We start from the raw sequence: 12928 nt of genomic DNA on the forward strand, positions 1-12928 counted from the left end.
ATACACTAGAGGGAATCAATAGTAAATATGTGTATGCAGAAAAGCAAATTAGTGATGAAGAAGACACGATGACAAGCACATATGCTGAACAGTAAAAAGAAAAAAATTTTTAAATGAGGATAGGTTAAGGGATCTCTTGGACAACATCAAGCAAACATACATTTGCATTATAGGGCACCAGAAGGGGAAAAGAAAGGGGTGGGCAGCTTATGTGAAGAAGTAAAAGTTGAACACTTCCCCAACCTAAGAAAAGAAACAGATATTTAGGGTCAGAAAGCACAGAGAGTCCCAAATAAGATGAATACAAGGAGGCCCACAAACACAATAATTAAATGTCAATGGTTAAAGAGAATTTTAAAAGCAGCAAGAGAGAAGCAAAAAGCTTAAGAGAGAAGCAAAAAAACATACAAGGTAAACCCCATAAGTCTATCACATGATTTTTCAGCAGAAACATGGCAGGCTGGAAGTAAGGGGCATGATATAGTCAGAGTGCTAAAAGGAATAAAAAAAACCCTACAACCAAGAATACTATAACCAGTAAAGTTATCATGCAGAATTGAAGGAGAGATACTGAGCTTCCCAGATGAGCAAAAGGTAAAGGAATTCATCACTACTAAAATGGCCTTACAAGAAATGTCAAAGAGATTTAGGTGGAAAAGGCTATAATTAGAAGAAAATTATGAATAAAAAGATATAAAACGAGAGAACATTTACATAAAATGTGGAGGGGGAAGTAAAAAAGTTCTATTAGAATGTGTTCAAACTTCAACGACCATCACCTTGACACAGACTGCTATATACTTAGGGTGTTATATGAATCCTGTAACTGCAAGCCCAAAACCTATAATATAGATACACAAAAAATAAAAAGAAAGCCAAGCATAACACTACAGAGTCATCATAAGAGAGCAAGAGCAGAAGAAAGGAACAGAGAAGAATTACAAAAACAACCAAACAAAACAATTAACAAAATGGCAGTAAGTACCTACCTATCAACAATTATTTTAAATATAAATGGGCTAAATGCTCCATCAAAAGACATAGGGTGGCAGAACGGAGAAAAAAAAAACAAGACCCCTCTAAATGCTGCCTACAAGAGACTCACATCAGACCTAAAGACACATACAGACTGAACGTGAACGGCTAAAGATACTCCATACAAATGAAAGTTAAAAAAAAAAAAAAAAAAAGCTAGAGTACCAATACATATATCAGATAAAAAATACATTTTAAAACAAAGGCTGTAACAAGAGACAAAGAGAGCATTATATAATGATAAAGGGGTTAACCCATCAAGAGGATAAAAAAAATTGTAAATATTTATGCACCCAACACTGGAGCACCTAAATACAGAAAGCAAATATTAATGACATAAAGAGAGAAACTGACAGTAATAAAATGATACTAAGGGACTCTGAAACCCATGTATATCAATGAATACACAATCCAGGCAGAAAATCAATAAGGAGACCATGTCTTTGAATGACATATTAGACCAGATATAGAAATTCTATCCAAAACCAACAAAATGCACATGGGACATTCTTCAGGAGACAAGTCTCAATAAATTTAAGAAGATTAGAATCATATCATGCATCTTTTCTGACCAGAATGGTATGAAACTAGAAATCAATAGTAAGAAAAAAACTGGAAAAAACCTAAACACAGAGGCTAAATAACATGGTACTAAACAACCCATGGGCCAACAAAGAAATCCAAGAGCAAATTAAAAAAATACATGGAGACAAATGAAAATGAAAACACAAAATTCCAAAATCTTTGATATGCAGCAGTTCTAAGAGTGAAATTTATAATGATACAGACATAACTCAAGAAACAAAAATCTCAAACAATCTGACATTATACCTATAGGAACTAGAAAAAGAACAAAAAAGCCTGAGATTAGAAGGAAGGACATAATAAACATCAGATCAGAAATAAATGAAATAGAGACTAAAAAAATAAACAAAATTGATAAACCTTTAGTCAAACTCATCTAGAAATAAAGAGAAGTAACAACCAACCACAGAAATACAAAGGAATGTAAGAGACTACTACAAAAAATTATATGTCAATGAACTGGACAATCTAGAATAGATAAATTTTTAAAAACATACAATCTTCCAAAACTGAATCAGGATGAAATAGAAAATCTAAACAGATCAATTGCTAGTAACAGAATGGAACTGGTAATCAAATAAGTCCCAACAAACAAAAGTCCAGGTGGTTTCACAGGTGAATTCCACCAAACATTTAAAAAAGAATTAGTATCTATTCTGAATTGACTATATCCATCTATTACAAAAATCAGAGAGGAAGGAAAGCTTCCAGATACATTCTACAAGGTCAGCATTACCCTCCTAACCAAACCAGTCACAGACACTACAAAAACAAAAAACAAACCCAAAAAACCCTACAGGCCAATCTCTCTGATGAACTTAAATGCAACAATCAGCAAAATATTAGCAAACCACTTTGAATAATACACTAAAAGGATCATTCATCATGGTCACATGGGATTCCTTCCAGGGATCCAAACAAAGGTGGTTCAATATTCACAACCAATCAATGTGATACATCCCATTAACAAAATGAAAGATAAAAACTATATGATCATCTCAAGAGATGCATCAAAAGCATTTGACAAAATTCAACATCTGTTCATGATGAAAATCCTCAACAAAGTTACCTTAGAGGGAACATACCTCGACATAATAAAGGCCACATAAGAAAAACCCACAGCTAGCGTCATACTCAATAGGGAAAAACATTTTCCTGAAGATCAGGATGTCCACTCTCACTACTTTCATTCAATACAGTACTCCAGGTACTAGACACAGTAATCAGACAAGAAAAAAGAATAACAGGCATGCAAGTTGGTAAGGAAGAAGTTAAACCGTCACTATGTGTACACTGCATTTTTTAATAAAACCTTTATTGTTTTCATTTTTAGAGAGAGCAAGAGTATATGCATGGGAGAGGGACAGAGGGAGAGAGAGAATCCCAAGCTCGGATTCTCAGGACTCAGGGCTCGATCCCACGACCCTGGGATCATGACTTGTGCTAAAACAAAAGTCAGTCGCTCAACCAGGTGCTCCTATACACTGTATTTCTTTACAGAGAAAACCCCAAAGACTTTACAAAAAACTACTAGAAGTCATAAGTAAAGTTTCAGGATACGAAATTAATACACAAAAGTTAGTTGCGTTTCTATACACTAATGACGTAGTAGCAGAAAGTGAAATGAAGAAAACAATCCTATTGACAGTTGAGCCCCAAATAAGAAAATACCCAGGAATAAAATGAACCAAGAAGGTGAAAGATCTGTACTCTGCAAACTATAAAACTGATGAAACAAACTGAAGATAACACAAACAAATGAAAAATTTTCCATGCCTATGGATTGGAAAAATTAGTATCATTAAAACATCCATACTACCCAGAGCAATTGACAGATTCCAGAAAATCCCTATCATAATACCAAGAGCATTTTTCACAGAAATAGTACAACCAATCCTAAAATTTGTATGGAACCACAAAAGACCCTGAATAGCCAAAGCAATCATGAGGAACAAGAACAAAGCTGCAGGTATCACAATCCCAAATTTCAAGATCTACTACAAAACTGTAGTAATCACGGGGCGCCTGGGTGGCTCAGTCAGTTGAGCTTCCGACTTCGGCTCAGGTCATGATCTCACCGTCTGTGAGTTCGAGCCCCGCGTCAGGCTCTGTGCTGACAGCTCAGAGACTGGAGCCTTCTTTGGATTCTGTGTCTCCCTCTCTCTCTAACCCTCCCCCGCTCATGCTCTGTCTCTCTCTCTGTCTCAAAAATAAAACACTAAAAAAAAAATTAAAAAAAAAACTGTAGTAATCACACTATGGTACTAGCACAAAATCATATACATAGATCAATGGAATGGAGAGCCCAGAAATAAACCGATGCTTATATGATCGATTATTCTATGATGGAGGGGGCAAGAATACACAATGTGGAGAAGACAAGTCTCTTTAATGAACGGTGCTGGGAAAACTGGACAGCTACATGAAAAATAATGAAACTGGACCACTTTCTTCCATCACATACAAAAATAAACTCAAAATGGATTGAAGACCTAAATGTGAGACCTAAAACCATAAAACAAATGATACGTTTGATAAGGGTTGAATATCCAAAATATATAAAGAACTTACACAACTCAACACTAACAACACAGTTAATCTGATTAAAAATGGACAGAGAATCTGAATAGACATTTTTCCAACAGGTACATAAAAATTAAAACCACACCGAGATATCACCTCACACTAGTCACAATGGGTAAAATAAAAACCCAAGGAACAAGTGTTGGCGACGATGTGGAGAAAAAGGAACCCTTGTGCTCTGTTGGTGGGAATACAGACTGGTGTAACCACTGTGGAAAACAGTATAGAAACTCCTCAAAAAAATTTAAAATAGAATTACCATATGATCCGTAATCCTGGCAAAAGTGAAAACAATGTGAAGACACACATGCACACCTATGGTTATAGCAGTATTGTTTACAATAGCCAAGATACAGAAGGAATGTAAGTGTCCATCAATAGACAAATGGATAAGGGAGATGTGTGTGTGTGTGTGTGTGTGTGTGTGTACACACACACACACACACACATACACACAGGAATACTATGCAGCCATAATAAAAGATGAGACATAATAAAAGACAAATGGATACACACACACACACACACAGAGGAATACTATGCAGCCATAATAAAAGATGAGACAGTGCCATTGAGACAACATGGATGGACCTAGAGAGTATAATGCTAAGTGATGTAAGTCAGAGAGAGACAAATAGTATATGATTTAACTTGTATGGAATCTAAAGAACAAAACAAATGAATAAACAAAAGAGAGAAACAGACCCATAAATACTAAAAACTGATGGCTGCCAGAGAGCAGGCAGATGGGGGAGGTGGGGAAAATGACAAAAGGGGGGTGGGAGATTCAGGCTTCTAGCTGTGGAATGAGGTCCAGGGATCACAGGTGCAGCAAAGGGAACACAGTCAATGGTAGGGAAATACAGTCACCAATGCTGTATGGGGACAGATGGCAGCCACACTTGTGAGCACAGCACAACATACAGACTTGTCCAATCACTACGTTGTACACCTGAAACTAATGTAACGTTATGTGTCAACTATACTTCAATTAAAAGAGGGCCAGAGAGTAAATATTTTAGGTTTTGTGGACGAGTCTGTCACAGCTACTCAATTCTGCTGTTAAAAGCATAAAAACTGTGTGTAAATGAACGGGGTGTGGCTGTTTCAATAAAACTTTCTTTATAAAAACAGGTGGCAGGCCACAGTTTGCCACTCTTCATCTAGACTCCAGTATGTATGGGGAGATGTGTGTGTATCCTGTCATAAAAGCTCTTTCGGGCGGTGGCTGTGACTCTTTGACTTGTTTCAGAGTGGCTTGGTGTGGATGCATTTTGTTACCGGTCAACAAGTATTTCTCGGAATGGCTGGGTGTCCTATCTAGTCATTGACGATTTCACACTCTAGCTGGGTAGGCAAGATCTGTTTATAAGGAGTGCTTATAAGTAAGGAAATAATGCAAAGCCATTGGTGTACTGATGTGGGTGTTATGGATTCTAAGCACTACAGGAAGAGTTCAAGGGGCCGGTGCCATCCCGAAGGACGATAGGATTGCATCAGGCCATGCAGCACCTTCCCCCCTCCCCCAAATAAATATTTGCTAACACTCGCCATGTGTCAGGTATCATGCTAAAATGTCGTACATATGTTATCTCTGTTAGAGCCTGTAAGACGACTGCATGAGTTTGGTCCTATTGTTCAGAGAAATTAAGTGACTTCATCATGGTTCTAGCAATACGAGGTGTCAAAACTTGGATGCCAACCTGGGTAGAGTGATTTCAGAGCATGGGTTCTTGTCACAAAACTGTGTTCTCTTTCCATAGAGAGGCAAGAGCCAGCTGTTGCCGAAAGAAAGAGCCAACTGTAATGATTGATACATGATTGGTCAAAACTGTGGGGCTGTTCCCTCTTCTGATACACTTATTTCAAAACATGTAAGTTGCTTTCTTTGGCTATAACTTTCAGCATTGTCAGGGAATTGAAACATTTCAGGTGGTTACGGGGCAAGGCCAACAATAATTTGTACTTCATCAATCACACATGCACAAGGCAGCAACAGTAAGCTGCTGCGTCAGCTCTTGCATTGCTTGGGGGGCAAGACGGATCCCCAGCTACTGGGCTGGCTGAAGAGCACTGACTTACCATCATATTCTGGGAAGTAGTCAACTAGGTGGGAATACATAATTTTCTCCTCTAGAAGATCTTTCTTGTTTAAGAATAGAATAACCGAGGAGTTCTGGAACCAGGGATATGTGATAATTGTTCTAAAGAGTGCTTTGCTTTCCTCCATTCGGTTCTGAAAAAAAAAAAAACCATCAGAAAAACAAGGCATGAATTATGTGATTACTCAATCTGTGAAGTGTTTGTTTAGGAAGTCCAACGCATCTTCTGTACGCATTCAACTCTTGTAGCCTAGGGCTGGACTGTAGTTGCTGTTATCAGGATTTACATGCAAAAGGTTCATGCCTTGCGTTGGCTCCTTTATTAAGTAAACTCTCTGGTTGACCAGCAGGTGACCAGCTCTTCCTCCCACAGACACACTCACCTCTAAGTCATTCTCCCCCCAGGTCACAAACAAAGGCAGATTTGGGAGGTCCTCCTTTCTCTGGGGATACAAAAGCCTTGGTGTATGAGAACACGTCTTCCTGGACACACAGGTGATTCTTTCCAGCCCCCTGATTTAGTGCTACGTGTGATGACCGAGTTTCTGGCAATGAAAACACCTGCCTGGGGTTGAGCCTCCCTCCACTGCTCACGGGGGGTGAAAATGCCCTCTAAGTCACCCAGCGACCTATGGGTGCCTGGTGGTTTAAGCCAAAGCATCCTATTCCCATGGCAGCCAGCTTGGTTCAGGCCCACATCACTTGGAACTACTTGTCTCTGCTTTATGGTCATGAATTTACCTAAGCAGTTCAACGGGTCCCATCAACCCCAGGACTTTTTCTGGGAGCTCTGGAAGAGAGCGCCTTGATTTCATGGATGATGACTCAGGTAGCCTCGGGAATTTCGAGCAACCGTCTTGAAACAGAAAAAGAAACCAGGTCCTGCTCACCTGGTTTTAACTCCTTGGTCAAACCATGCCTGAACTTGGTTCTGCCTCTGGATTTTCAGTAACATCAGCCAATTAGTATCCTTTGGTTTTTAAGCTAGTTCGAGCTGTGTTTTTTTGGTATATAAAATACTTGCACATTGATATATCTGGATACACCACCCTCCCAAATTTCTAAAAGGAGATGAATGAACAAATATTTCAGGGCTGACCATGAAGACTAGGAGTTCAAGCTGTTAGTATTTTCTCCTCAGAGTCTGCCTTCCTGATGTAGAAGGTTCCCTAAGTTTCCGAGCGCAGGGTTACAAAGGCCAAGCACACTCTTATGCATAACCCTTTGACTGTAGTTCCAGGAAATCTCCAGGAAACCCGGCTCACCAAGGAAAATTTTCTAGATCCTGAATATGTCTTGCTCTTTCCGTCAAGTGCGCCAATTCAAATCAAGTTGGAAAGACACGCTTTGCCAAAACAGATCTTTACCAACTCTTGTAAACCCCACGATCGCCAATTTCTTCAACCTTTAAACTTCATGCCTATTGAAATATTTAAAAATTTTTTTTTCAACGTTTTTTTATTTATTTTTGGGACAGAAAGAGACATAGCATGAACGGGGGAGGGGCAGAGAGAGAGGGAGACACAGAATCGGAAACAGGCTCCAGGCTCCGAGCCATCAGCCCAGAGCCTGACGCGGGGCTCGAACTCACGGACCGCGAGATCGTGACCTGGCTGAAGTCGGACGCTTAACCGACTGCGCCACCCAGGCGCCCCATGAAATATTTAAATACTGATGCACCACGGGTCTGATACAATGAAAGATGACGTCATGGCTCAAGGGGCAATGTTTATTTCACTACATATATTTCCCTTTTATATAAATTACATACATGTTTTCTAAAAACAGTATTTTTCTATCTATATGCCTTTTACTGATTACCATCACCAGTGGTAAAATTTAAAACCCTGGGAACAGTATTTACTGAGAAATGGTATCTCGGAGCCTGGGATTTTATAGGCTGAAAATTTCAGGACTGACGGATAGCAAAGGCCCTAATAAGAACTGAAAGAATTTTTAAAAAATCTAAAGAAGATTAATTCAATAGTGACATCTCTGATGCGAGAGTTACTTTTTTTTTTTTTTTTTTTTTCCTTAGAGCTAGAGAAAATCTAGACAGGCATACTGTGGTCCTTACAGAAGCCCTGTTTACAAGGTGGGTATGTGCACACTGGCACCAACCAGTGAGTCTCCATTAGAAATAGTTCTTATAGTTAGCATTCTCTAGGAGGGAGGGGATGGAATCCCCAGGGACAGGCTCTCTTTGGGCCTTTCTGGTTGGAATCCTTCAAAGGCAAGGGGCTAGATGCTTTGAGAAGACAGGAAAAGGGAGGAGCGGTCCAGGGATCTAAGAGTTTCAAGACTGAACTGGCTGGAGCTCCCAGGCTCTGGGCGGAGTCTGCTGGGAGGGGACCCTGCACCAGCCTGCAGGATAGCGGCCAGGATAGTGGACCCAGCCCAGCGCCGTGTTCCAGAGATGCCTTGCCTAGATGGTCGTTCCTGTGCCCGGTGCAGCTGCACTCAGGGCCACTCTGGAAGCAGGGCCACTGATCGGGCTGCTTCCCTGAAGCTTTGCCTGTGCGTGCAGCTGGGGGCTGCTCTTTGCTACTTGGCTGGAGCTTCGGATTCAGGGAAAAGCTGCAGACCAACCAAGGGGGCAGCTGACCAGCAGCGTCAGTAACACTGTACCTTTGACTCGGGTCTACAAACTCCATCTCAGCACGGCCCCGGGAATCTGTGTTAACTCAGCCTCTGTGTGCAGGCTCAGCTCTGCGAAGCATGGGGCTGCAGAAAGCACCTTCGCCTTGATGTATGTTACCTACAACCAGGGGACCCTGTTCAAACGTGGATTCTAGGGGCACCTTTGTGGCTCGGTCCATTAAGCACTGGACGTCGGCTCAGGCCCTGATCTCACGGTTCGTGAGATCGAGCCCCATGTTGGGTTCTGCGCTGACAACGCTGAGCCTGCTTGGGATTCTCGCTCTCTGCTCCTCCCCCACTGGCACTTTCTCTCTCTCAAAATAAATAAAAACAAACAAACAAACGTGGATTCTGATTCAGCACAGGGTGAGGCCCGAGGTACTGCGTTTGCAGCAAGCTGCCAGGGGAGGCTGCTGGGATTATGCACAGCACGCTGCTGGGGCTGCAAGGTGCAGAGGGCTTACAGAGGCAGGACAGCACCAGATTCCATTCTTGCAGCAAGAAGGGCAAGTCCTGTGATGAAAATCTAACCACGCCACCTTCATTCTTTTTATTCTTCCCAGTTAAGATCCAGACTTCACGCAGTAAGTTGCTTTTCGTTCATGGTGAAAATTCCTTATCTTCCCCCCTCCTCCGTGCCATGGGGGGGGGGGGGGTGCGGGGGTGGATATCTACAAATCTACACATCACAGCCCCTGGACTAAATCCTCAATGAACTAAACGAGATTTGCATACATCCATGCTTCACAAGGCAGTGGAACCTGCAGAAGATGAGGCCTCATCCACTTCGTTCTGTGAACTGCAACCTGGGAGGGGACAGTGTGGGCCGGGAGGCTCGGTGGCACTAACTTTTTAGTGATTTGCTCGGGCCTGGGGTTGCAAGGAGGAGAACAAAACAGCAACATGGGAGGCCTGGGCAAGGCCGACGGGGAGAAACAGTGCGGTTTTGTTCACCTCTAAAGACGGGTTCAAAGGCAGTCTTGGGGGAGGGGCACGTCACACTCCCCTGCTCTTGGGGTCTTAACCGGCTGAGTCAAAAGGGACACTAGTAAAGGTTTCACTGTTCCAAACACGGGGCTCCTTGCTAACGGGGGGGCCTGGCCTAGGCCTAAGACCGAAAAAGACTCTGGACTTCCGGTCACCCCCACCCACTACTCCAAAGCTGAAAGCAAGTGTCCTTCCCAGTGAAGTGTAACCTGATGCAGGTGACAAAGCTGGAATGCAGGGAGCAAAGAGCGATGGGCCCACCAGGTCCTGCCTGGTCTCTGCAGCCCCACAGGGATGGGAAGAGACACCTGGGGACAGGAAATGAGTGCGCTCGGTGGCCAGTTGGTCTCTGTGCAGTCACCTTGACCAAAGTAAGTGTGGCCCAGACCACACTTGATATAGCGTCAAAGCGTTTCTCCAAAATTCAGATAGCGGAACCCTAACCCCTGATGTGACGGTTTTAGGAGGTGGAGCCTTTTGGAGCTGATTAGGTCACGAGAACTGAACTCTCGAGAATGCAATCCATGCCCTCGGAAAAGTGAAATCCTCACCCCTAATGTGATGATGTTAGGATGTGGGGCCAACAGGAGGTGAGTGGGATCAGTGCCTCTATAAGAGAGATGCTGGGGAGCTCCCTCACCCCTCTTGCCCTGTGAGGACACAGGGAGAAGACAGTCCTCTGTTAACCAGGGAGCAGGCCCTCACCAGACACCACAACTGCTCTCGCTTTGATCTTGGACCTCCCGGCCTCCGGGACTGATATCAACGGTTGTTGTTTATAAGCCATCCACCTGTGGGGTTTTGTTACAGGAGCCCAAAAGAGCTAAGACAATGCCGATTGGGTGAGTTACTATTTCCCCCCTCCCTGCCCCCTCCGGGCTGGCACCCATCCAGGGGCGGAGTCTTAAACTGGGGCCCTGGGAGGACAGGCTACCGGATCCCCGCTTTGTAATCACAGGCAGAAAGGTGTGACCGCTTAGTGTCTTCTCTGCAAGATCATCCGAAAAATCCCTGTCCAGACCACCAGCCAGGGGTCTTACACGCCCAATCTTCAGTACTTCCAACTGATCCTCGAGAACCCCAGTCTCCAGAAAATGCTGCTGTTTTACGCAACCCTCCTATTAACACAGGACTAACGCTGCCTCCAGGGAAAGGCCCTGAGGTCCTCATTCCGGCATTCACCACTTAGCACAGCCTGACCCTGCCGCTCATCTTCTGTCTGAACTGCTACGCGAGTCCTCTTCTCCACAAAACCGGGCTCCATGTCACAGCGGTCACACAAGGGTGGCTGACCTGTGGCCACTAATGCAGTCCTCACTGGTAATCCTTCAAGGCCCAGATCAACAGGACTTCCCCCAAGAAATCCTTCCTGAGCTCCCCTGCCCCCTTGGATTGGCCTGCCACCCTCACCCCTGTACACACAATTCCTGGACACACACAGCATTTGCTAGAATCTGGGAATGAAGGGGTGCTGGAGGGTGTACAAAGAGAGGAGGGATGGTGCGCGCGTGCTTACAGGTCCACGGGATGGGCCCGGAAGAGTGGTAAACCAAGAGGTTAGGGTCACACGAGAAGGAAAGGTCTGGAGCAGCAAGACTTAAAAGCAAAGGCAGTTTTGAGTGGAATCTAGATGAAGGAGAGATTACTAGGAGGAAAGGGGAACAAAAGCAAAGCCCAGGAGAATTTGAACCCACGACCCTTGGAGAAGAGATTTGTGGGATTTCTGTAGGGAATACTTCACCAGAGCTTCCGATCTCTATAACTTGGGCATGAAGAAGATTCTCCTCCTTGAGAATGTGAAAAAGGTGTTCTCCTTGTTTGTATCTTAGGGTGGGGGTGGGGACATTCCAAACACGCCAAGTTCTGTGAAGGACACGTGTGCCTGAGCCTCTGTCGCTCCTAAAACAACCTGCTGGGTCTGCAGTCCTGCTTGTTTTCTGTGTTGGCAGGTAGTAAAGTCCAACGGGAAACCCCAGAAGACAACTTAAGTGCAGCTTGCCGAGATGCAGTTATTTGCCTGGAGGTAGGAGTCACTGCTTTCCTTCTGGCTCAAGTACAAACCTCCCTTCCACTGAGGAAAAGGCCGGATCCAGGGGATGCGGCCCAAGAACCCAACTGGAAGCTGGCTTTCTGGGCTATGACCTGGCCCAAATCTCTGCATGAACAACTACCAGTGGGCCTGAAGGGACACGATTTCACGTCTGTAGCCTTTGCGGTCCTGCTGCCCATGGAGAGCGGACGTTCTCTCAGTGGGCTATTGCTCTCCTCGCTTCCCCTCTGCCCAGCTGGCATCTCCCTTTGGCAAAAGTCAGCATCACACCAGAGGTCTGAACGCCCATTTCTAGAACGTCTGCAACTCCTGATTACTTGGCCAACACATCCATCTTCTTCCCATAAGATTCACTTATGTTTAAGACCCTTAACTCTTGCCCATGATACAAGCCATCCACCTGCCTGCCTCTCCCTGCTGGTAGTTTTCCCTCTTACCAATGGGTTGATAAACCACATTGATTTATATTCCCCATACAATCTAGAACGCAGATTTTAAACGCAAAACTAGATCACTGAAGATGTCAACCTACAGACTGTCGAATTGCCACTGAGGGATGATAGTCACCCATCAGTTCTCTCACCCGGCCCCCGAGGTACCGTGTACCCTGCAGAAATGGGGATGAACTCTCCAGCGCCCAGAGGAGCCCTTTGGTATCAGAGATACAGACGATCTGAGTGATCCACAAACACACTAATAAACGCCAGAAACTGGTCAGGTGACTATGATTCTGTGTTCATAACTTGTGTGCCCACTTCTGTGGTCCTTGAGCTTTCTGTGAAAAAGGCCAAAGCCAGACACTCGGCTTACAGGAGTGAGGCACAGATCTACAGAGCATGAAGATGTCTGCAATGTAACTGACTGTTCAGCTAAGGCGGGGGCGGGGGCCACACATTTATCGTGCTTCACAATATTTTTAAACCCGGATGTGCAGAGTTACAGGTTC

At 43.9% G+C, this 12928-nt stretch overlaps 1 protein-coding gene across 5 annotated transcripts in view; it reads right to left on the reverse strand.

Moving 5' to 3' along the window:
• LOC132663598 (guanine nucleotide-binding protein G(q) subunit alpha) overlaps positions 1-12928 on the reverse strand; it is a 312825-nt gene that overhangs the window by 10174 nt on the left and 289723 nt on the right. For all 5 annotated transcript variants that reach the window (XM_060610013.3, XM_060610016.3, XM_060610018.3 and 2 more), the window contains exon 6: positions 6286-6439. In XM_060610013.3, the coding sequence (XP_060465996.1) occupies positions 6286-6439 (154 nt within the window). The remainder of the gene's footprint in view (positions 1-6285; positions 6440-12928) is intronic.

The sequence above is a fragment of the Panthera onca genome, chromosome D4 (genome assembly GCF_046562875.1).
Source record: "Panthera onca isolate mPanOnc1 chromosome D4, mPanOnc1 haplotype 2, whole genome shotgun sequence".
In the NCBI taxonomy this organism is placed as follows: domain Eukaryota; kingdom Metazoa; phylum Chordata; class Mammalia; order Carnivora; family Felidae; genus Panthera; species Panthera onca.